General features: G+C 42.7%; 1 protein-coding gene, 1 long non-coding RNA gene and 1 pseudogene across 5 annotated transcripts in view; 2 read left to right on the plus strand and 1 right to left on the minus strand.

Moving 5' to 3' along the window:
- The window catches only part of LOC111738690, a 9,396-nt gene extending 8,765 nt beyond the window's left edge, over positions 1-631 (plus strand). The window contains exon 3 of the long non-coding RNA XR_002779943.1: positions 372-631. This is a non-coding gene — a long non-coding RNA (uncharacterized LOC111738690). The remainder of the gene's footprint in view (positions 1-371) is intronic.
- The window catches only part of SMARCAL1 (SWI/SNF related, matrix associated, actin dependent regulator of chromatin, subfamily a like 1), a 52,434-nt gene that overhangs the window by 10,015 nt on the left and 18,693 nt on the right, over positions 1-23,726 (minus strand). For all 4 annotated transcript variants that reach the window (XM_011358633.2, XM_011358631.2, XM_011358632.2 and 1 more), the window contains exons 10-14: positions 21,311-21,376; positions 13,761-13,901; positions 8,954-9,172; positions 3,424-3,494; positions 638-740 (exon numbers count right to left, since the gene is read on the minus strand). In XM_011358633.2, coding sequence (XP_011356935.1) covers positions 638-740; positions 3,424-3,494; positions 8,954-9,172; positions 13,761-13,901; positions 21,311-21,376 — 600 coding nt within the window. The remainder of the gene's footprint in view (positions 1-637; positions 741-3,423; positions 3,495-8,953; positions 9,173-13,760; positions 13,902-21,310; positions 21,377-23,726) is intronic.
- Positions 11,652-13,748, plus strand: LOC105291080 (annotated as a pseudogene).

Here is a 23,726-nt window from a genome sequence, read left to right on the forward strand (position 1 = left end):
GATGGTTTTCTTTTTTCTGTACTCTTCTGTATAATTGAAATATGACATAAATGTAAAGCATGAAGGACAACAAAAGGTAATGCATGGTCCTAAATTTAACCAAAAATGAAAAAGGGGGTGAAAATATGGTGTGTTTAGTTTAATGAACGTTCTAGGAAATCCTTGTAGATATTTTTCACTCAATTTAATGAGGACCATGTAACTGTACTGAAGTTTGGGCATGGCCATGTACAATTAATAAGCCACTTGGACAGTAATCAGGGGAACAAAAGGAGGAAAGTGAACGGGCTATTCATATAAATACTTGTCTCCGCACAGGAGAACAATTTCTGCCACCTCTTCTCTTGCTAATTTTCTAATTATCTACACAGGATCATGGAAGACCCACTGAGAGAGGTTCCCGAAGCAAGATTCCTGAGCCACGTGTACCGAGCACGGAGGAAGTTAAAGGGCACTGCTGGGGAAATGCTCGGATCTCAGTGTGGCTTTACAAGCAAGAAGCGTTCTTCAGAAAGTCTTTAGCAATGTTTCTGGAAACCATCATCTCACTACTTTGACCTCGGCCTGCTCAGAACAACTTAGCAGCTGACACACAAACAATTAAAAGCATCCAGGTGAAACTTCAAAGGGAGCTTACCTTTTTCTCAAGCACTTTAGTAATTGCATCTAGAACCACCTTATGGTGTGCAAACACCAGAAACTTCTCTCTTCCACTTTCCAGCAGGTCCAGGATATATTCACTGCATGTGACAATGACAACACGATAAATTAAACATACACTCATCCGGTTGAGGTTAATTCCTGAAAAGTGACTGCATCTGTAGCAGACATCTTCGGGGTGCCTGCCCTCCCCAGCCCATTTGCTCCCTTCTCTGAGAGCTGATCTCCTCCCCCTTCCCTCACGCCAGGCCACTTGAATAGAAGCAGCAAAACTGAGAGCTTTGGGGAAGTAAGCCATCTTTTGCTATGTGCAGAAAGTTCTGCTACGCTTTTAAGTCATCTTCCATACACAAATAAATTGAAGTATCCTTATGTTTTCTGTGTCTCTGATATGTTACCGAAACATTATTACTTGGGATCACAGAAGATAATTAACAGTTCACACTTTGGCTGCTATTATCTTTATAATGTGTTTTCAATATAAATTGAAGTGTCTGTAGATCTGAAAATACCTAGGCAGAGGATTAAGGGATTCTTGACATAATCAAATTTCTGGAAGTATAATATTGAAACCTAAGTAATAATACTGAAGAGATGGTCAGGGCAGGCTCTCCAGCTCCCACCCACATCTGACTGCCAACAGTTACATGAGTAGTAAGTGCATTCTTTCCTGAGGCAAAGGAATATGGGGTGAAGGACCTTATTTATTCTCCCTTTAATTTACTTCTCTCCTCTATCTACTGTGTTTTTTCTTAACTTTCTGCCCCTTATCTTTAGCAGTGGCCTTAAAGGACAGCAGCTACCCTTGGGAACTGTAGGAAGGAAGAGTCACCCAGTCAGCATTCCCATTTGGCTTCCCCTGGACTAGTGCCCACAACCCCAGCGCAGGTCACTGCTCCTTCAGGGCAGTGGGAAGGTGAGCTAGCTTCCTTGGACACAAGGAGCATTTACTCTGCCCGAGGACATTTGAGATTTACTCAGTTTCTGCATTTAAAAAAAATGGGGCCAATGTGACTTATTCTACTGATTTCATGAAGAGGCTATAAATGTAAAATGAGTTAAACAAATGTCAAAATTGTTGGAAATAATAAAGCACTATATAATTTATAACAGAATTTTGAAAAAGTATGTATAAGGTATGTTATAGACTGAATGTTTATGTCACTTCCCAGTATTCATAAACGTGATGGTATCGAAAGGTAGGGCCTATGAGAGGTGATGGAGTCGGGGCTCTTATTAGAGAGACCCCAGAGGCATCCTGTCCCTTCCACCATGTGAGGACACAGTGAGAAGAAGGCTGCCTGCAAGCCAGGAAGAGAACCCTCACCAGACTCTGAATCTGCTGGCACCTTGACCTTGGACATCCCAGCCTCTAGAGCTGTGAGAAATAAACGTCTGTTGTATAAGCCACTCAGTCTATCAGTCTATGGTATTTTTGTTATGGCAGCTCGAACAGACTAAGACAAAGTATTACCAAGTTTATTTATGAGATGGAAAAATGATTACACTTACAATTTCTAAGGGAAGATGTTGGTTCTGAATCCAACCCTCAACAAACCCTGAATTTTGTAGGTCACAAGCTGAGAGAGCGAGGGAGGAGACCAGCACCCTTGCCATCTGTCACTTGGCAGGACATGAGAAATGGATCAGTGGGAGCAATTCAGATTTGTTTCTGATAGAGAAGTTTCCAGGCCATAAAAACCACATCTGGAGTTCACAAGTCTCCTATCAGTATCATAAATGAAAAGGGCAGTTCCCAGAGGGTGAAGGAGAGCTGGCCAGCATTCAGCAGCCTTTGTGGAGAATCTTAGACATGAATAACGCAGCAAACTCACTCTCCTACCACATCTAACGGGTCAGAGTGGAAAAGTGGTGAGGCTGAGAGGTCTGGAGGCTCAGTGGGAGGGTGGGGTAAGCTGTGTGTTTCAATGTATCTGCAAATCTCCGTCCCCACAGCCAATGTGGCACGGTTCAACCCTCGCCAAATTCATTCTCATCGTAATTTCACCACTTGGACCATTATCTTGCGAGTCTCACATGAATGTTAAACAATAAAAAAATCAGGCAAACTGTACGTCATTAGAATTGTGTCAAGTTTCTATCACGGTGACATTTGAACATGAGTGGGTTTTTCTTTCTTTAAGAAAGGTAGACAACTGAGATTTTTTTCCAAGTCAGTGAAAAATTTTAAGAATAGAACTGAAAAAAAAAAAAAAGAAATGATCTCAACTTTGGTTTTTAGGCGGAAGGAGAATAAGTGTGACAATAGCCACTCGCCCATATCTTTTGAACAAACTTTAAAACGCTCCTTTTTATATAGGTCAATAATGGCTGAAACTTCATGCCTTTGGAGAAGGCCAGGGGATCACCTAGGGCAGCTGCTTGGTCTTTCATGAAAGCCCTAATTTTTTCCTGTAGGCAAGTGAGCACAGTTCTCCCTGGAAGAGGAAAACGCCCCGTTAGTGTCAGAGTCTCCCCACCCTCCTCGCAAACGGCAGTGGCTCAGCTCACCTGGGTCAAGACAGGACCTTGCGGGGATTCATTCCCAGCACCTCCTGGCAGCACTCCAGGGACGAGCCTCCACGCGCCTCGTGGGAGATGAGGCTGTGTTGGCCTACACCTTATATTCAAGGCAGCGGTAACTGGAATCTCTGAGCATTTCTTACAGAGCAGTAAAATTATTCTGGCAGACTAAAATAATAGGTGTTTCTTTTTAAAGATGAGAGAGAGAAAGAGACAAGTTGACACTTGGTGACTACTTACATGATAGATGGGATTTTAGCTTCGGCTGTTCTGTTGAAGAAGAGAATGAGGGCTTCTCTCTGCTGTCCTTTCTGTGGAAAGAGAAGTCGAAGGTTTAAAGTCTCCCACTCTGAGAACTCTGAGCTAAACTGACATAATTATCGCCACTATGAGCTTTACAAATACTAACACCAGTCACCAGGTCAGGAAACCCTGACTAATCCGCTCGCTTTAGACAAGTCACAGGAACTGCCTGAACTCTGGTTCTGTCACTGGAGACATGGTCATGGCATAACAGCTACTCTGTCACCCACCGAGAACTACTGTGAGAATCCGATGAGGCAAGGAACATGAAAGCTCTTTGGAAAGGCATTTCAGGTAGGGCTTTACCATGTACACCAAGCTCATGTGATCAGCTGAAATGCGGCCTTGCTAAGCACCTGTGTTTACTACATACAGCCTAAGAACAACTTCAACGTGATTCTGGCCCACTGTGGTTTTTGCCTCCCCTTTTCTTCTGCCAACTTGTGTCCATACCCGACTGCCTAAACTCACTTCTATCCAAAACTTGCTAAATCAATTCCTACTGATCCCAAATAGTTTATCATCTCAAAATCATGACTCACAGATTTTTGGTCTGTCTCCCACATAAGGTAAATGACTACCCAGGACAAGAGACCATGTCTTCTCTATAGTTTGCACGTAAATAAATCCTAATAAAGAATGCTAACATAGGAGATGCTCAAATAGCTTCATAATATGAGACAACATTCGCTATCACTCTAGGCTCCCAGAGATGAAAGGTAATCGTCATCACGGGTAGGGCAGCCATCTCCTACCACTGGCAAGCATGGGTTTCCAGATGCCCCCACCTTCTCGTGCCTGGGCCTGTGAGGCCAGTTACTGACACAATAGCTTCTTCATGGAACAAAGAAGTGAGCCAGCAGTGATCACATCTATGGCCCTAAACTCCGTACTCCTGGGTCCTTAATAGCTCAGGAAAGTAGCCACAGCCAGACTGCCTCTTGGCTTTAAATAGCATCTTTCCTACAGATCTTGACGAGACAGAAGAAAGGTACCTAGGAACCATAGGAATTCCTAGGGACACTGACAGGGTAGTGGATCCATTTCACTTCTACATAGATCGTGGCAGGGAGGCTACTGTCCCTCCTATTTTGTGGCAGTAGTCCAATTTATCAACTTAAACTTCCTGGGAATTCATGCTGAAGATGCAACTCCATGGCAGTGTATAATAACTTGCTTCTCAGCTACAGGCCCAGTTTAGACTCTGACAAGGTTCTGGACACACAGAATGTGAATTTGTGTGCATCTGATGATATCATGAGAACAAATTTTAAGGTGTAAGTTGCTGGATCAGAGGGTTCGGCATATTTTGAAGGCTTTGGTACACACTGAGAAATCATTCCCAAATATGTCAGCCTAGAAAGCCATCCCACCAATCGTGTGCAATAAAGGTGTTCATTTTCTCATGTATAGTAAATCTTGGGGCAAGGTTTCTGAAAGTGCCTTTCACATTTCACCTCCTGTTTGTTCTGCCCTTCCTTGCTCTCTCTAACTGGCAAGTGTGGAGTGAGTGAGTGTGGGTGGGAGGGATGGACCCGACAAGAGTAACACACCAGAGTAAAATTGTAGACAGGATGCTTGGGGTGCAGTCTGCTTGAGGCAGACGCACTGTGGGTGAGGTCATCATAAGGAACCTGGCTCTGTCCCTTCGGCATATCCTTCCAGGGACTGCATTAGGTTAGAGGGCCTAACTTTCCCAGTGTAGTATTACTGAGAACAGTGAACAGCTGAATTAACTTAAATGTCCAACTAAGAATGGCCATGTGAGAAAATACTATGCGGACTTTAAATATCATGTTTTAAAAGAACATTTAACAACAAGGAAAGTATTCACGATACAGTTTTGTAACCTGTTTTCTTCCTCAGTTAGTATATGTTTATATGATCCCAGTTCTGTTTTTAAAATATATATATTGCTTATCACATACATAAGTTACATATATTCTTATATTAAGTATATACGTAAGCAATATAGTTTAAAGCAAAATATGTATACATTTTATAGAAAAACCATCCAACGATAAATGCTGAAATTATGTGATAAAAAAATGGGTGAATCTTTTCTATAGTGTAGTAATAAAAATGTTTAACAAATATTACTTAAGTACTTCCCTTTATTTTTCAGATTTTATACAATAGACATCCACTGAAATTTAATGTGGGAGAAATCAATAGTTTTATCTTTAAAAAAAAAAACTTCCCCAAACTGGATAGACAGATACTAGTCCTTTAACAATCTGACTTTTTTTTGCCAGCCTTAGACCAGGAAATTTTAAATAACCTACTTTTTCTGTTCCTGCCTCTTAGGCTTTTATTAAATTAGACCCACTGGGGTTTCGAATTTATTTTTCTATGTTGGAAATTTGAATGGACTGTCAAATGGCAGAAAGGTGAACTGATATTGTCACCAGGAAGTCTGCATGAATGTGTTCTATTTTTCTGCTCCTGGTCTTGCTGATCAAAAAATAGCTTTAGACAAAAGATGATTAGAGACGGCTTTTTTTAGCCTGTGAAGAGATACCTATTATTTCAACTGAAAATGAGAAAAAGCCTCCGTCGTACATTATATTTTATAAATTGGTTGCTTTACCTTGGCTTCTGTGATTTAAAGCTTTAAAAAAAAAAAGCCTTCTTCCAGAGGGAAGGTGTGGGGGAACACAGAAAAACTCACTTCTTGACAGGTCACCGGTGCTTTGCTGGAGCCACCATAATGTGCAAAATTGCAGGGAAACTGGGCTTAAATAGTAACTATAAAAATGTAGGTGGCTGGGGGAGGCTGACTTCCTATAGATTCACAGGCTTCCTTATTCGACAAAAACCATAAAACTATGATTCCTCATTTTAACTCTTTAGCTCAAGATTTCATAGTTGGTCAAGGTTAGGAGGGGTGTTAAGGGCCATCTAGTCCAACTCTCAGTTGGCATGGCTCCCCGTCCTGAATTAAATTAGGGTGGTGCTCCCAGTCGGATCTCCAGCTTACAGACGCACCAAATCAGTGGCTTTAGAATAAGAGAGGTTCTGATGGTCCAAACTGCAAAGCTCATAAATTTGTTTTCTACTTGGATTTTCCATTGTAAAAACGAGTTTACATTAAAGAATGCAAAGAAGAACCACATTTTCAAGGAATTATCTTATTATCAGAAAGAATCTGATAATCTGATTATATAGTATCTGGCTTCGCATCACGCTGAAGGTAATCTGTACCAACTCAATTTCTTTCTTTCAGGGACAAACTTTTAATTTTCCTAAGACTCCATGGAAGCAGATAGGAGTATCAAGCCTGAGACTGAGAAGAGCTCTAGGCTCTTTCTCTGCTGGATTCCTGAAGAATTATGCTGCAATTTCAGCTTCATTTTCATAATCTGCAAAATAGCATTAAGACTCTGGAATGCTGAAGTGGCAGAGCTGATAATCACCCTACAGGAGGGGTTATTTTCTGAGCAGCTGGCTCTCTCCTTATGGATTTTTCCAGCACCAAACCCATGAGGCAGGTTGTGGCTTCCTTTTTTAAGTAAGAAAATATCAAAATATCCCAAATAATTTAAGGGATTTGCATAGCTACAAGAAGCTATAAAACACCCAACATTCCTGATTTCCATGGCTCAGCCTAGTTGATTTCACATCACTGCCCACAAACTCAGAAAATCAAACTCTCAAGTTATATCTGAAACCATCTTTGGAAAGAGCCACTCACCTAACTTGAGGAACTATGCGAGTTGGCAGAAGTTTACCAAATATTTTCAAATCTTGCTGCACTAATTTGAAATTCCCTTCTATTTTTTTCTTTTTGGCCACATTGCATCATTTATGGTTCTCTCTACGCCAGTTAATGGTACTTTCGTCCTCAATTCAAATGCCTACTGATTGATTTTTCAGTTGTCTACAGTAACTGTTCTCAATCTGGTTCAGGAGGTAGACCAGGTACGGGCAAGGGTGTTCTCTGGGGAATCCCACGAAATACCCATAGACTTACTTCCATCGACATGCAAGGGACTAAAACATAGCATTTGATAAATATTCAGATCTTTGCATCTAAAAATATTGCATGTCTGAATTTTTCCCATTAATATTATATTTGCTATATTTACCCATTGGCTTTCTTATCTGGTAGAGTTCACCAGTGAGCAAAAGTTAATAGACATTCCAGGTTTAAGGTTATAAGAAAAACTTAAAAACAGAGAAGAAACTGTCCATTCATTGAATTTTATCTTTAGAAATCAGAAAAGACCATCAAGATTGTTTTTAGCCATGGAGTGCCCTAGTTCCACTCATGGTTCTACTGAAACACAATTTTAGAACTGTTGATCTGAATATCCACAAAAATGTTGCACAAATTTTGTTTGAAAACTCCATAGCAAAGAGATTTTGCCTGCTCATTTCCTCCAGACCATCCAGATTATTATATGAAACATGGCATAAATCAAACACAACTTGATAACAGACCCGTGCATTCTCTACTCTACCCTCTGTTTCTAAAAGTTACCAGTTACTCTGGCTCATCACAAGGTAAAATAACATGCAAAAATATCAAGCATTCTGTCTCTTGTCATTCTTATTTATTTTGTAATCTTCCAGAAGGCTGAGATTTCCTCTAAATCTAAGGGTTCTTTGTACAGGGTAATATCAGATAAAGCCCAGATAATGCTTTATGATAATGCCAAAAAAATGTCAATGACTATTACTTTCTTGGCAATAAAAGTTGCAAGGTTTTGTCTCAACAGGACAGACATGGAGCTGGTGTAAATTATACATGGTGCTTAGCATAGTAAGATGTTAATGAAAGATATGAAATGAAAGTGTTTCGAAAAAATAAAAATACCATAGTGGAAAGAGCCCTAAAATATAGGGGTAAAAGGCTTAGATACAGCCTCAGCTCTGCCATGGAGAAGCCAGGAGACCTTGGTGGAATCACAGTCTCTATGAGCCTCAGTTTCCTTGTATTAAAAAGGAGATCCTGCCAGCGTACTGCCAACCATAAATGATTATAGTAAGGAGGCAAAGTGTTAAGAAGGTTTGAAAACTCAAGTTTATTAAATAACTGTCAATTTGTTATTCTGACTAAAGCAAATGACAGGGGATAGTTAAAAGGTTAACATATCTACCAAATACACATAAACTAATTTCTAACAACTGTTCCTAGACTGAGGAATTCTCAAAATACACTAAAGATAAATTCTAACTTTCTTTGAGCTATTCAGAATATATATCACCATCCTGCAGTTTATGTTTAGAATCATCGAACAACAGTGATCTACACAAGCATAAAACTGCAAATTCACAGGAGATTTTCGAAGTAGACTGAGTAGGCTGAGAAATGAAACGGGCTCACCGTCCTTGCCCAGGGAGGAGGGAAGAGGTTACGGAAAGGCAAGTTCAGAGATCTCTGGGAAATGTCCGCAGAGCCCGTCCCGGGAAGAAAGACCTGTGAGCACAACTCCCAACCCCCCGTCTCCAGCCCCGCACTCACAGATTTGCCCTTGGTGGTCATTTCCTTGGCGGCGGCATCCAGGGACGTTCTGGCCTTGGCATTGATCTGACCTGGGGCAAACACCACCATCTTGCGCTGTTTGGCTGGGAGCTGGGCAAGGACGTCAGATTTGAGGCGTCGCAGCATGACCGCCTCCTCCAGAAGGAGCTTCAGCTCTCCCAGGTTGGAGGAGCCCGAATAATCCCATCCCCAGGCATGCTGTGGAGGAGGAGCCGAGACACAGCCCGTTAGATTTTCCCAGGACCACGCTGACAGGGCTGTCACCTCCAGGTAGGTTTCTCTTCTCACAACCTTCTCCTCCCTTGGCTTTGTTCAGAGAATGTCAAGGGGCTTTAAAGGATGAATAAACCCCACATGAGAGAACAGGAAGGAAAAGGGAAAGAGAAGTCAGGAACGAGGTGAACAAAATACACGTATGACGGCCTTCCACGATCTGACACTAAGCTTTCTGGCAGCAAATGCGAGATATCAGCAGTTCGGTGTCCATTACATGAAAAAACAAGTAAGACGTCAGCTTGCCGGACTATTCCTGTATAATAAATACAGACACGGTCTTCCCTAAGGCTTACAGTAAGGAGTCCCTTATGCAATGTAATAACCAATGTTGTCAGTAATGTCTTTACTCAATTAGATGTGCGGGGACTTAAAAAAGCCCATTGTTCTGCAGCGTGGGTGACACCAACACCAAGAGCAGCGTAGCGAACCCAGCTGCAGCACTGGCGGTGGGGCTGAAGGGAGGAGCCCAGAACACGGGCTCCTGCCAGTCTGGCTGAAACCCGACGTGGGTGTCGAAGTGCCCAGGCGGTCCTTCAAACACCTGGTTCCCTCATTTAGTAGCTCATCGGAGGCAATGAGCAAGGATGTGTACTCCCTGTCACACAGAGAGAGAAGATGTCATCGATTAAAACAAAAACCCTATCTTTCACAAACAATCTTACTGGAAACAGGACTGATTTCTACGGTCTTACAAAAATTTGGGGGGCCAGGGTATCTGTTTCCTTACATTTTTAGACACTCATCTCCCCTCCTGCCTCATCCTCCCCTGGACTGTGAAGTACCTAGGGTAAGGGCGAGCCTTATTCATTTTCGAGGGCCAGTGGACCTAGTGTAATTGTGGAGACACGGTAGGTTTCCTATACACCTTTGCTAACTGAGAATACGAAGAGAGAGTCAAAGGTGGAGAAATAAAATGATCAAAAACTGCTTCTTTCAAAAAAAAAAATACTCTGAAATCAACGGGAAGTTCTCAGCAAATGCCTTCATGCTATGGGGACAAAAATGAGTTCAGCATGGGGCATGCTCTTCAGTAGCTTTTATTAATGCAAGAAGCTGGCTACATATACAAAAAAAGTAGCCCTGGCCCATCAGCTGCATTAAATAAAAATCATGCTGAGAATAAGTGGGTATCGTAATTAATTTGGATATCATACTCCTAAGTTCTAATATTATCAGCTCTTAATCTTGCAGGTTAAAACCCAATAATACTGAAGATTTTAAAGTGGACTTTGGAATAATCAAAATCCAGTAAGCTTTTGTGGAAAATTTACCAGGCACCAGGCACTGGGCTAGGTAGAAGGAAGGACACAAAGATAAAGAAGGCATTATCTATGTTTATTTTACTGGGTGCTGTGGGGGGCGGGCAGCAAGAAGGAGGCCAAAGGCGAATTTGAGGATGGCATGAGAAACTGAGGATAGAGTGGTCGGAGACTAGACACACAGGAAGGGACAGTTTGGGGAGTGAAGGTAATGAATTCCATCTGTAACCCCTCGCATCACTGGGGTAATGTTGTTACCCCATGGGCCCAGACAGTCAAGGACGAGAAGATCCGTTTCAGAAAGTGGACCATCTACAAACAGGACAAAGGTACAAATCACACATGAAGGGTTTTGAGGGACCATGAAAACTATACATAATCAATCTAATCTGGGTTGATCCACAGGGAAAGTGCATTACAGATTTTGTTAAATAAGTATATGGCTTCAAATACATTCAATAACAGAAATTGTGTCTCAGTAACAAGCTAAAAATGGTTTGCAATTAACTTCACAGAGCACTACAATTTACATTATAAGTACTTTGTTTGAATTTAAGTGGATATTTTAAAAGTACTTAAAAAGTTTTATTTTCTTTTAAAAAATTATTTAAAAAATAAAATGAACTTATATAGCAAAGCTCCTCATGGATGACATGGGCAATGGGTAAGCTACAGCCACTTCTGCAAAGTGTCAGCGTCTTCGATGGACATAGCAGCTCGGTATATTTGTGATTTGATCGCAAAGCAGGAGACCTTAAGGTCTGAATTAATGAGGTTTTACAGTCCACCTAGTCCTCTGTGGCAGGGGCACTGCCCACAAGAAAGAAGCCAGGGGATGGTCATAAAAATGTGGCTTCAAGTTTATGAAGTTACAGCAGAACCAGGAAGGAGGCTCAATCTGCACTTGAGAGAGGGGCCAAACTTTGTTCGAATGCAGGGCACATGACACCTCATGGAAACAGAGTTTAGGGATTTGAAAAGTTTGACCTTGCTATACTGATGAAGAATGAATTCACTGCCTTGGCCTTGGTTTTGAAAGTAGAGATTAGAAAGAGAAATTAGTTAATATTCCCTTCTGGTTTTCAGATCGTGGATGTCCCAGAGCCTGGATTAGAGAGAGCCACTCAGGGCTCAGGAAGAAGATGGGAGCCAGCCCCGTGGGCACCCCAGCTGTCAGCAGTGAGGCTGACTGCTTCCATCCGTCACAGCAAACCAAGATCCCACCACACCAGCCACAGAGGAGCTGCATTCCACTGGTGGGGGTGAGAGACTGAAGGCACGACAGCCAAGGAGGAAGAGGAAGCCCTAGACTGCGCGTCTCTTCCCAAAGGGAAAGCGGTCAACCCCAGAAGAAAACAGTGCAGCTGGTTAAGGAAGGACTGGACACCCATGCAAACAAGGACCTGATTCACTGGGCCACCCTTCCTCAGGTTATTTTTGGGAAAGGATACTAGAAACGTGCGCAGGCTTTGGTCAACCTGGCTACAGCTACCCGACACTGAGAGGCCGCCCAGCTTGGGCCAAGAAACATCCTGGGTCCACCCAGACCACACTGCTGACCTGGAAAGGAGAGAGACTCAACCAGACAAGGACAGAGAGGACATCTTGGAAGCTCTGGTCATGCTCTACCACACTCTGGGGATGGCCTGCCTCCTGGAGAACCATGGCAGACAGGCCCAGTTCAACCAGCAGAAGGCAGAGAGAAGCAAGAAGGAGCTGAAAGAATTATATGAGGGAGGCATTTGTGGATTACAAGTCTCAGAGAAAGACCTCAAAGTTGCTTGGGGCAGAGCCTCCCTGGCCATCCAATGGGCCGAACCTAGCAACTGGCATACTTTATTACTGTCAAGGGTAACAGGGTGTCAGATCTGATCGGACCATATGAGGAAATTGCAGATACAGAGGAAACATGACCAGGCTCCCCAGCACCTGCAGCAGGCCCATTCCATCTGTGTTTCTTTGTTCATGAAGTCAGCCCCCAACTGCAGAGGCAAGTGTGTTAGTAGCCAAGGCTTATGCCATGTCTGGAGAGGCCCAGCACAGGCAATCTCTGCAAAATTCACCTGCACAAAGAGTGGAGGTCACACACACTATGCATGTGACCTACGATCTATCGGATGATGAGGATTTCCAGCGATAAAAGAGGAAAACATGGGCCCCTCCCCTCCTCTTAACTTCCCTGAGTCTTTCCCTCTGGCTTACAAGAAAGAATATTTGTAACAGCTAGAAATTTTATGACCTATATTCAAAAGTGAGGTACTGCGGGACCTAGAGGAAAGCCAAGAGATGAAATCTATCCTTCAACAGTAGCCTTTTGCCTGGCAAGGTCATCCTTTTGAAGTGGGTGGCTTTGGAAGAGACACAAAGGAACCTGTGAGAACAGTGTCCTATGCTCAGCTGGCTTGATGAGATTAATGAACACTAATGGATTCAATGGCCCAACAGGGGAAATTTGGGATTTATGAATAATGTAATTTAAATCTTTTTAAAATGTTGATTTTTCTCTGCTTACAAAAGTAATCCATTTTGGCATACGTTACCTTCCTGTCATATATGAGAGAGAAAGAGAGAGGAGAGAACGAGAGAGGAAAGAAAGGAAGGTAGGAAGGAATGGAGGGAGAGAGGATGGGAAAGTTTTGCATTCTACTTTTCCCAGTCTTGTATTTCCCCATGTCATTAAATAAACATTTTTTTTCAGTTAAAAAAAAATGAGGTTTTAGAAATTGAGATTTCAATTTGCACAGATTATAGTTCCTGAGGCTCCTGCTCCACCGGCACCATATTCATAGAAATAACGTGGAGGTCAGAGGCTTCTGGTCTACCGACCAGGCACGACTCACTACAGTGAGTCAACACTTACTAGACAAGGCTCACGAATGAGAGTATACCTTGGCAGCCAGAGATCATACTACCTTCTCCACCTGTTCGAAGGTGTCCTTTGCCTTTTTCGTACAGAGCATTTTTTTTACTTTTTCAGAGGACGTTTTCATACTATCAGCACCCTACGTTCCTACACGTTCGCCACTGGTCCCTTTATTGAAAAACACTACTCACAAGTGTTAAAACTAGGAGTGACTGTTCTCTACTTACCCTGAGGGCAGAGTCAGGCCTGGGCAGAGCTAGAATCTTGGTCCCGCTCCCTGGCCGTGGTCTTCTGATCACATCACGACCAGAGAGAAAGGACAGAACCGTTAAGCGTCAAAACCAGGGTGAGGGATGGGTGGGCTGGTGAAAGAAGAGAGAATAAATACCCGCTTGGCATCACAGTAGCGAAGTCCAAAGGCATGAAACTGAGGGAAGAACGTTGGCTTGACCGCAATGATCTGCGTGTAGAGCTCGGCAGGCCGTGACATGGCTGGTGTGCCCGACAGTAGGATCACTCGCTTGGCAATCTAGGAAACAAACAGCCAACGGTGCTGAGAACACTCAGAGAAGCACATGGGGAATATCTCAACTTCCCAGTGATACAGGAGCCCCAGGGACAGCAAAGTCCCCTGGAAATGAGCACGAGTATCTTTCACTTCCTGGGCACGCTGACTGCTAGCAGTTCTCAAGTTTAATCGTCTCAGAACAAGGCCTAGATTCCAAAGACACGAGAGGCTGGCTTCGCTCCAGAGCTCTCTATGGCCCACAATGTGGGATTGCTAAGTGAAGGTGCTGTGACCAGAGAAGAGCATGCATGTAAGCAGACGGATGTCATCTCCTAAGTGGCCTTTGTAGCACGCTCTGCCCATCTCTACACTGGCACATGACACAAGACGCTGCTGAATTCTGTCTTTTCTGTCTCCCTTACCAGACTGAGCTTCCTGACATCAAAGACTAGTCTGTGTTCACCTTCATTTTCTGTAGCACAGTACCTGGCACAAAGCAATTAATAAATGTTCGCCGTATGCTGAGAAATATTCAGAGAGAAGCTAATTAGTGTATTGGGGACCATGGAGTAAACTTAAAGAATCCAGCATTGGAAGACCAAGCAGAAGTGGGGGAGAGAGCAATGGGTCTGAACTTCTGGCATGGATGTCTGACGTCCAGTAATGACACCCAGGACAACCCCTATCCCACTCCCAGGAGGAAGTGTCAGGCTTTGCCTGTGGATAAGCCACAACTTGATTTTATGTATAAGGGAAAAAATGGCCATCGATAACCTAGTGCATGATGCTTTGCACCTAGCTAGCCCTGACTCAAGCTCCCACTGCAGTCAATAAGGATTTTAAAGGTGAGACCTGGATCCATTTACCCTAAACTCGGCCCGGGTATGCAGCAGCCTACTCAGCAGTGGGCAGGTTGGAAATAAATAGTCAGTCGATGCCAATGATGAACTTCAGGTTGCTCACTACCCTGACTCCAACCTGATCCCAGGGGATCAGACCCAAATATCCCACTTCTTATTAAGATGGAAAAGAAGGTGAGAATAAAAAGAGCTAATACACTTCCCACTGATTAGAACACTAATCACCAAAGATTACTGGAGGTAAAATTCATTTCAGCTCTGGGAAGAGACACTGCTGTGGAGCACGGTTGTTTAGAAACAGCTTGTTAACCACTGTAACCTTGAGCTAATGACAGCGGTATAAGGCAATCCATACAGCAAATCACCTGGAGGAGGAAATTAGGTTTTCAAATGGATACACTCGCCTCATAAAAATAAATAAGTAAAGGTGCAACAGAGGAAAGAAGAATGATTCTTTATAAATATACAGTATATACAATTCTCAAGATGCACCTCTGCCCTCACAGCAGCCGCCGGTACCGAATTCCATTATGACAGGAGAGCTATGAATTTCTCCAGCTATAATTTTCCACAGTTCAATTACCCAGGCCCTCTAATTTCCTGAACGGTTTAATGCAGACTCATTAAAATAACAATGAGCTTCTTGAATGATGTCTATATCGCTTGCCTAGGCTCAAGACCATTTCAATGAAATAGGGAAAATGAGAAGTCTTATGGATAAGAGAAAATTGGCCCATCATCCCAAACCTATTCCCCAGGCCGCTGCTATCTGTTGCCCAGGGATGAAGCCTGGGCAGCAGCTCACAGACCAGGTGGCGGAAATTCACTTCGGGGGTCCTCTGTCAGATACTTACAGGGTAGAGTTCATACCCTGTGAACTGAGTCAGTTCTGCATGCTGTCCAGACTAGCAGGTGAGGGAACCGCTGGAAAAGGACGTGTGCAGGTATTAGAAAGCAGGAGCAGGATTATGGAAAAGGAAAAGGTCAGCCTTGAAAAGAACCCAGAAAGGCATCTCATCTATTATGGACTGACTTAGCCTGCTCCCTGCTTAGCCTTAACAAGTCTATATTGTCATCACTGTCATCCATAATGCCTTTATTTATGCCCAGCTGCACATGATTTATATGTCGCCCTCCACTTCTGAGAACTTCCACTCTAGGAAAACATCAATGCGTAAAAACTACACAAATCGACACTAAAATGAACATTTTACAGTTAACTCCTGTCTAAGGAAGGAAAGCTACAATGGAACGATGTAAAAAATAATTTCTATTTGGTCTGAGAGAAATTATGTGATTCACATGAGCAGACACTGATAGGGGCAGACAACCTTCAAGGCCATGTTCAGGTTGCCTCATGGGTCACGGGTGGGGAAGCCCTGCAGATTGATAGTAGGACAAGTTGGTATGTATAATTTGCCAAGGAGAATCCAATGAAATAATTCAAAGTAGATAACCTACACATAGATTTTAAAACATGAGCCAAAAGTATGCGAGAAAATGTAGAAAAGAACTGTTGTTTTAAGTTCATACAAGAAGCGGTCGGGGAATTTTTCATCACTTTCCATTGTTACCTCTTTTTCTCCCGAGCCAATAACCTGCTTTACTGAATTATTCTGATTGGCTATATCATATTTCATCAAGACTCCAGACTAGGAAAAAAGTCATGCTACCCAAGCTTAGTTCCATTCTCGTACCCAATATTATTCCTAATGGTACTCTCAATAAAGTTTATGCTACAGGCAAAGTCCACTACGCTTTAGAAACAGGACATGAGAAGGCTGGTGATACCAAAGTGAAGGTCAAGTCCATAGCATCCAAGTGTCCTGATACTCATTAGCCCTGATGTGGCAAGGACACTGGAGCTATGTTTCAGTTAGTTCAGAAGTCATTACAGAATCTTCAAAAAAAAGAACAGCGGCAAGCATGGTGTGAGGACCAGTGACCAAAGTACAGAGATCAGAACAAATGCAGGATCCTGGCCACTCCCCAGGCAGCAACAAAAGAGTCAACACCTGTAGTTAAATCTAAAGCTTGAGAACAAGAGGGAAAACTCGGTGTTAGGAGAAATCCAGGGACTGGACTCTGGGGAGAAGACTGTGGTTCCGTTCCATACTCTGTCCGAGAGTATCTGTTCCTGACTCTGCTTCCATGACAAATGAAACCCAACCAAGAAAATGGCATAATTATGACCATTGTTGACCAGAGGCCACCCTAAAGATCCACCTACCAGTAAATGGCCTTTCTGAGTCTCTGGTTAGGTCAGCATATTTTACATAAAAGCAGTTCCTTCTAGGTTTTAGCCTTTTTCCAAAAAAAGACAAAGTTCCAGTCACCGCCTTAATAAACTGATCTCATGATAATCACTGTGCTTTCAAGCTAAATAGCATTGCTTTGATATTAATGAAATTCTGATGCCATGTATAAGGCAATTAGTTCTTGGGTAAGAACAGACAGAATGCAGACTGTGACTACAGCGGTACTGATTAAAAAATACCAACATGTTATGAGAATACATCAAGTGGTGTAATTACGGCTAATTACAGGTACGCCATTTTGACCTTCAAGGTATGTAAAACACATATATAGGTATTATTAACATAGCATACAGGCCAAAATGAACACTAAAGTGGGAGAAAACAGTCTATTTTAACTTAAATATTATACTCTAGTAATTTCATTTTAAGATTGACTTTGTGATGAAATTGAGAAAATTTACCAGAACAGCTGGACCACAGGGACAATTCCTGTAACCTGGTCACCCTGGGGGAAGAGAGCAGACCCTCCAGCTGACATCACTCTCTTCTCTGGCCTGAGAGGAGTGAAGAGCCATCTCTTTTAGACGCAGAGAAACTGGGTTTCCTACTCCCCGCTTGTGTATCATATGAAAAGATGGTCATTGCAGTACAGTACGCAACAGCCAAAGCCTGGTTACAAATCCATCGAAAGGGGACAGGTAATCCATGTTTTTATGACAGACTTATACAACAGAATTACGTTTGAGAGAACGAGGTCCAGTCATCTGGAATGATGTGGAATGCTTCCCAAGATACACTATTAAGGGAAGAAAAGCAGGCGCAAAACTGTGGTTGTCGAACATTGAGCAGGGAGAAAGGAAGAGCATATACATGCACGTACCTACGTGGACAGAAGCTAATTCTTAGAGGAAAATCTGAAAATCTGGTAATTATGGCTGTGCCTTTGGGGAGAAAGATCAAGGGACTGGGGACCCAGGGGTGGGAGAAAGAGTTAATTTTTCACTATACACCCTTTTGTACTATTTGATTATATCATCTATTTAAACTATTTTAATGAAAAGGGTAAAAGAAAAAAGCTCATACATCTTAGACCACTATTCTCATCTCATCTAGACAATCAACAGAGATATAATAAGGACTCTGCTCACATAAAAAGAGAAGGGTATTTATTAGAAAAGGATGGTGGGATTCTGGGGGCCTTTCTCCCTCTAAAGAAATAACTGGATACTGTTTATAATGTTATTATACCATTTAACAATAAAAAGCACTGTAAATAAAAACTAGCCAAAGTAAACCCAAACTCACAGCTCACTGCTCAAAGGGAAGATGCTGATAACCTTCAGTGCTGGAGTCATGTGGAGAAAAAGACCCTGTGATTCTTGGTGAGTGGGACCAAAGACGGTTACACCTGGCAAGACTGCACTTTGGGGGCATCTATCAAAAGGTAAAATGAGGACAGTAATTCTGAGTGTAGGAATTTGTCTTACAAGGACAGAGTATGAAAGCTATGAATACACAGATGATGTTCACTTGCACAATTATTTATAATAGCAAAAAACTTCTAACACTAAGGGTTAAATTATGAAATGTGTTCATGCAACAGAACGCTCCAGAGCCATTAAAAATTATGATCTTGCCCTATAACTGACATGTTAGAAAAAGAACCAAACTGCTCATAGTAGTTTTCACTGTTCGAGGGATTGGAGATGATTATAAAGACGTTCTTTATAGCTTTCATTCTTGCCTATCACATTTATATAAAAATGGAACCTGGCTTAGAAGCCTAGGAAAATAGTGCTATGGGGAAATACAGGTATCACACTTCCCAGGGGACAATGACACCAGTTTCTTACAACCTAAGCAACATGTCATCTGTACATGGCTGCTGTTGCCTTTTACGAAATCCATTTTCTGGATATGATCCGGCCCATCTATCTCAGACTGTATGATATAACCTAATTATCTCATCATGCACACTTGCTGAAAAAATCTTAAAATATTAATTATCAGAATATAGTTCTAAGGGATATACAAGTTAGAGGAACAATTAAGTCGTATTAAATTTCCTCCATGTATGGCTTTTTTTTATTATATGAGTTTTAGGTATACAATTTTATAATTTGAGATCTGTATACTCTACAATGTGATCATCCCCAAAAGTCTAGTTACTGTCCATCACCATACAACTGACTCCCTTCACCCCTTTCTATATAGCTTTTCAAAGGCATATTTTACTTCTTCCCAACTTTCTTCTTATTCCCAAACTATTTATATTCATTTCCTTAAAGTATCTGATCAGTGGTTCTCAACAGAGATGGGGAGGAGTGATTTGTCACCCAGGGACATCTGGCAATATCTGGAGACAATTTTGGTTGTCACGAGCCAGGGGTACTACTGGCCTTCAGTGGGTAGAGGCCAGGGATGCTGCTAAACATCCTACAAGGTACAGGACAGCTCCGTATAACAAAGAATTATCTAGCCCAAAATCTCAATAGTGCCAAGACTGAGAAACTCCAATCTACATGAAAATACAACAGAAAGATGGAAGGTCTGGTTAACAGAAAAACACAGCATGCTTCGCCCCGTCTCCTCTCGATCCTGCCAACAGTCCAGCATCAGGCGAAGGCAACGTTATGGAAGACAGTGGCTTTGAGAGACTTTCTCAAACAGCAGACTATATTCTATATGCTAATTCATCCACGTTCTCCAGCTAATGCAGAGTTCTATATGCCAGTTAAGAATTAAAAGATTTGTTTTAAATATGTCACTTTGAAGACCTAAACTCTGCTTTCGAAGGTCTGGCTCAGAAGCACGTATTTCAGAAACCAACCTGTGGTCTAGCACGCCTGACCGGGAGATGATGCATTAACGAGACGGTTGCTAAGAAGCTTCCCTATTATACCTTTAATGATATCATCTATCCATTGTGCAGTTTCTTTTGTCTAAACAATCAGGCTTACAGATTTAATTTTAGTTATGAATGTGGTATTGGAACCACAATACCAAGGTCTATTAACATTTTTCCAAAGAAAACATATTAGAGCCTCCCAAAAGAAGGGTCAGCACCCTGGGGAAAACATTTAAGTGTGTCCATAAATGGCTCCCAACCAATAAATATTTATGAGTAATATGAACAGAGGATCAAGGTTCTTAAGTAAAGAACTTTTAAGTTTGAAGTATATGACATAATCCTGCTTTGGAAGATGTGTCATATTACTTGTTATTCCTCAACAAAACAAAACTTGAAATGAGTAGACAGTTGTGTGTGTTTTGTGGGGAGGAGAAAAAATTAATTTTCAAATGCTAATAAGCTTCACCGACACTTTAGCATATTTGTTTTCCCTAGTTTAGGTACAACTTAAAGCTATTTTTAAACAACAAAAGCTGCAGTTTTAAAATGCTGGGGCAACAACAAGGCTGCTTTAATAGGGCACAAGATAAACACGCTTTTGTTTGCTCCGTCTACACAAACCAAAGTGGATTCCCCTAACATGTCATCTCTGAGATTTCTACCTTGTTATGAGAGAAACAGTTACTTTTCCAATTGTACTATTTTCCCCCAACATTAAGAAAAAGCTCACTTCAAAAAGACGGAAGAAAATCCAGGGGGCTGTCCCTCTGCTGGGATACAAAACACAGGCACGGAAGTGAGTGCAGATGACACATGGAGCTGATGCTGCGCACCAGAACAGAATACTCCTGGATGAAGATCTGAAGCCACCCCATATACACACCTGCACCTGCTCTGAAGCCAGGCCCCAACCAGCCACAGTGCTCAGGCACAAGTTTAAGCCACCCTAGAAAGGGTGGCCCAAGAAAAGGACACTGGCCTGTAAGGAACATCCGTTTTGCCATCGCTTCCTGCTGATACCCACTGGCCTGGTTCTAAGTCTGTACAACTCATCTCCCTTGGTTCTACAGCACCAGGAGTTCTGCCCCACAAGCGACTTAGAAGATAGACAATTTCTTTGAGCTGTGTAGGGCGTGCTGCCAGAGGTTCTCCCTCCGCCCTGTCTAGGAGAAAGCCAGGAGGCTCTGGTGTACCGTCCCAACCAGGCCTGTGACCTTCGACAGGTCTTCATCTTCGAGAGACAGAGACGACTGCAATGACCCTGAGTTCCTTAGCAGGATGTTAGGAAAAAACAAAATCTAGCAGCACAGCTCTAAGTTAATACTAAGTCATGTCCACAGCCCACAGGTCCGGACTTGCAGCCCCTGCTCCCCTCGGACCCCTTGCCAGCCTGAGCAAACCACAGAGGGATCGCAGTGCCGAGTGGGCTCGGGCTCCAAGTCTCTTCTCAGCAAGACTCACCTTGAGGAGGGGCACGGCTGCACGGCAGCGGGCGGTCTTAATGTTTTTGAGGAAGTGAGATTCATCCTGAAAATAAAAACAGTTGCCTAGATGAACAAGGTCAGTGGACAGAGACAGAGCCCACGTTACGCTTGATCCTGCCTGGGCATCACACTGAGGATGCCTCCATCAGCACTTTCTTGTTCACGGAGACAGCTGTGGGCCTGGGGAAGGGCCCAGGTTCCGGATCAGCTTTTCCACTACATTCTGGGAAGTTCGCTTCATCTCTCTGGGACAGTTTTCCACCTATGAAATGGGGTTAGTGACCCCTGCTCTGCCCACCTCACAGGCTGCACTGAACAAACTGCTGAAAGGTGGCTTCTGCTTTTCAAGACACACCTGACCTCTGTACGGTACTAAAGCAAAGTGTGCTGAAGACCCACTGTGTGCCCCACACTGGGGCCCAGCCCCTTCCCCCACAGGCTCACTAAGCAAGAACATCTGCTACACTGACTACTGATCAGACGATGTTATAAGTGCTGTCACTGAGGCAGCTGTGACAAAGTACTGTGGGAACCTGGAGACGAGAAGAACTGCTTCCTGTCTTTAAGGGACTGACTGCCCTGTTCAGAACACAGAGTTTGATTATTTATAGCTTTGCATTCTGTTCTGCATAAGCAAACTAGAATGTCATACTTTCTAAAGCCAAATAAGTAACTAATACATTCTTAGCATCCGGAGAGAAAATTTCTACTTTAGTACATATTCAAATTACTTGCTATGTGACTCTGAGCAACTATGTGACCTCTTTACAGTGCCAGTTTCCCCATCTGTAAAATGGGTATAATACCAGTACCTAATGTATTGGGTTGTCATAAGTCTTAAATAGGCTAACACACACAAAGCCCTTAGAATAGTCCTGACGCTTAGTAAGCACTTAGTGCTTAGTGGTATCAGCTGCCCTAAGAAGGGAATACTGGTGAGATCCTGGCTCAATCGCTAAAGATGATCAATAAGAAACCCCGGTCCGGTTTCAGCTAAGACGAACCAGGGGGCTGTGAGATGAATCCCAAAATGTCACTGTATCGATTCCCAGAAACCTGGGGTGTAACATTCTTACTCCTGTGTGATGATGAGCCCATATGACAGCCAATCAAAAGAGGTTTAGTGAGAGAAACAGCACAAAGTCCAGAGGATATAGAAGGGAATGGATCTTTTTAACCACTGGGTAAAAATGTATCACTATTACAACTAATCACTATCATAACTAACCACAAGGAATGGCTTATGTCTTCAATACACAAAAGTGTGATATCTCAGAACCACCACTTTAATTCAGACATTTCTCTGAAGTCAGAAGAGGACAGGGATCTTACTTAATTAACTGAAGAACGAACTATCGACAGTGGTAAGTGGCTTGCTCAAACTCGTATGGCAGATTAAGTGCTGAGTCAGAAACAGAAAAACATGAATTCTAAAGCCAGATGCAATCCAGCTTTAATCAATGACTCTCCATCTTGCTAGCTTCATGCCTATGGGCAAATTATGCAATAACTTCTCTCATTGTCAGTCTCATCGGCTGTGAAATGAGGATAATATCTGCCTTAGGGGCCATTGGGAAGATCGGTGATTATGTATAAAGTACCTGATACTGGAAAACACTCAAGAAATGAAGGTGGCATTCTTTCTGCACATTGTAGAACCATCACCATCCTCCTGGGGTAGTTCTCTGAATGTTTCATTTCACATGCATGCTAATATTTTTTCAAAGCCACACTTGAATTTGTGCCAAACCAGAAATGACTCCCCGAAAGACTCTAACTTTGAAAAAATATAAACATTTAAGTTTGCTTATGCTACGAACACGAATATGGTTCTCATGTCTAAATCATAATCGTAGATCCCGGAGGTCAGAAACTGCGCCTTCCTCTACCCTTCTCTGAGCTCCCATAATATTCGGTTCACGTGTCTATAAAAGCACTGAAATGTATTCTGACGATCTCTGCATGTGTCTTTCTGCCCTACTGGACTGTGGTTCTTTGGAGGATGGGGAATGACTGTCCTCTCTCCACACCCTAGTTCACAGCACTGTGCTGGGCGCGGAACTGGGACTCAACTGTTAGTTAGAACACATGGATGAATGCCCCCTCGCCCCGCCCCACCCCCACCCGCCACGACAGTCAGCCTGGTGCTAGGAAACCCAAGGCACAGTCTCGATCACAACCTTGTTGACCTATGGGACTCAGAGCCTCTACTTTTTCTGGGCCTCCTAAAAACTCTTTCCTTTCTCTTCTAGATAAGGTATGCACTTCGAATTTGAGCATCAAGATGCAAGAAGCCACTGTCAGTAGAGAATTCTATTTTTAAGAGAAGAAAACTATCACTGGCGCTTTAAATTCACACGTCTGAATAATGGAGAACCTTTCAGAGTGTCTGA

The sequence above is a fragment of the Pteropus vampyrus genome, unplaced genomic scaffold (genome assembly GCF_000151845.1).
Source record: "Pteropus vampyrus isolate Shadow unplaced genomic scaffold, Pvam_2.0 Scaffold42, whole genome shotgun sequence".
NCBI lineage: Eukaryota > Metazoa > Chordata > Mammalia > Chiroptera > Pteropodidae > Pteropus > Pteropus vampyrus.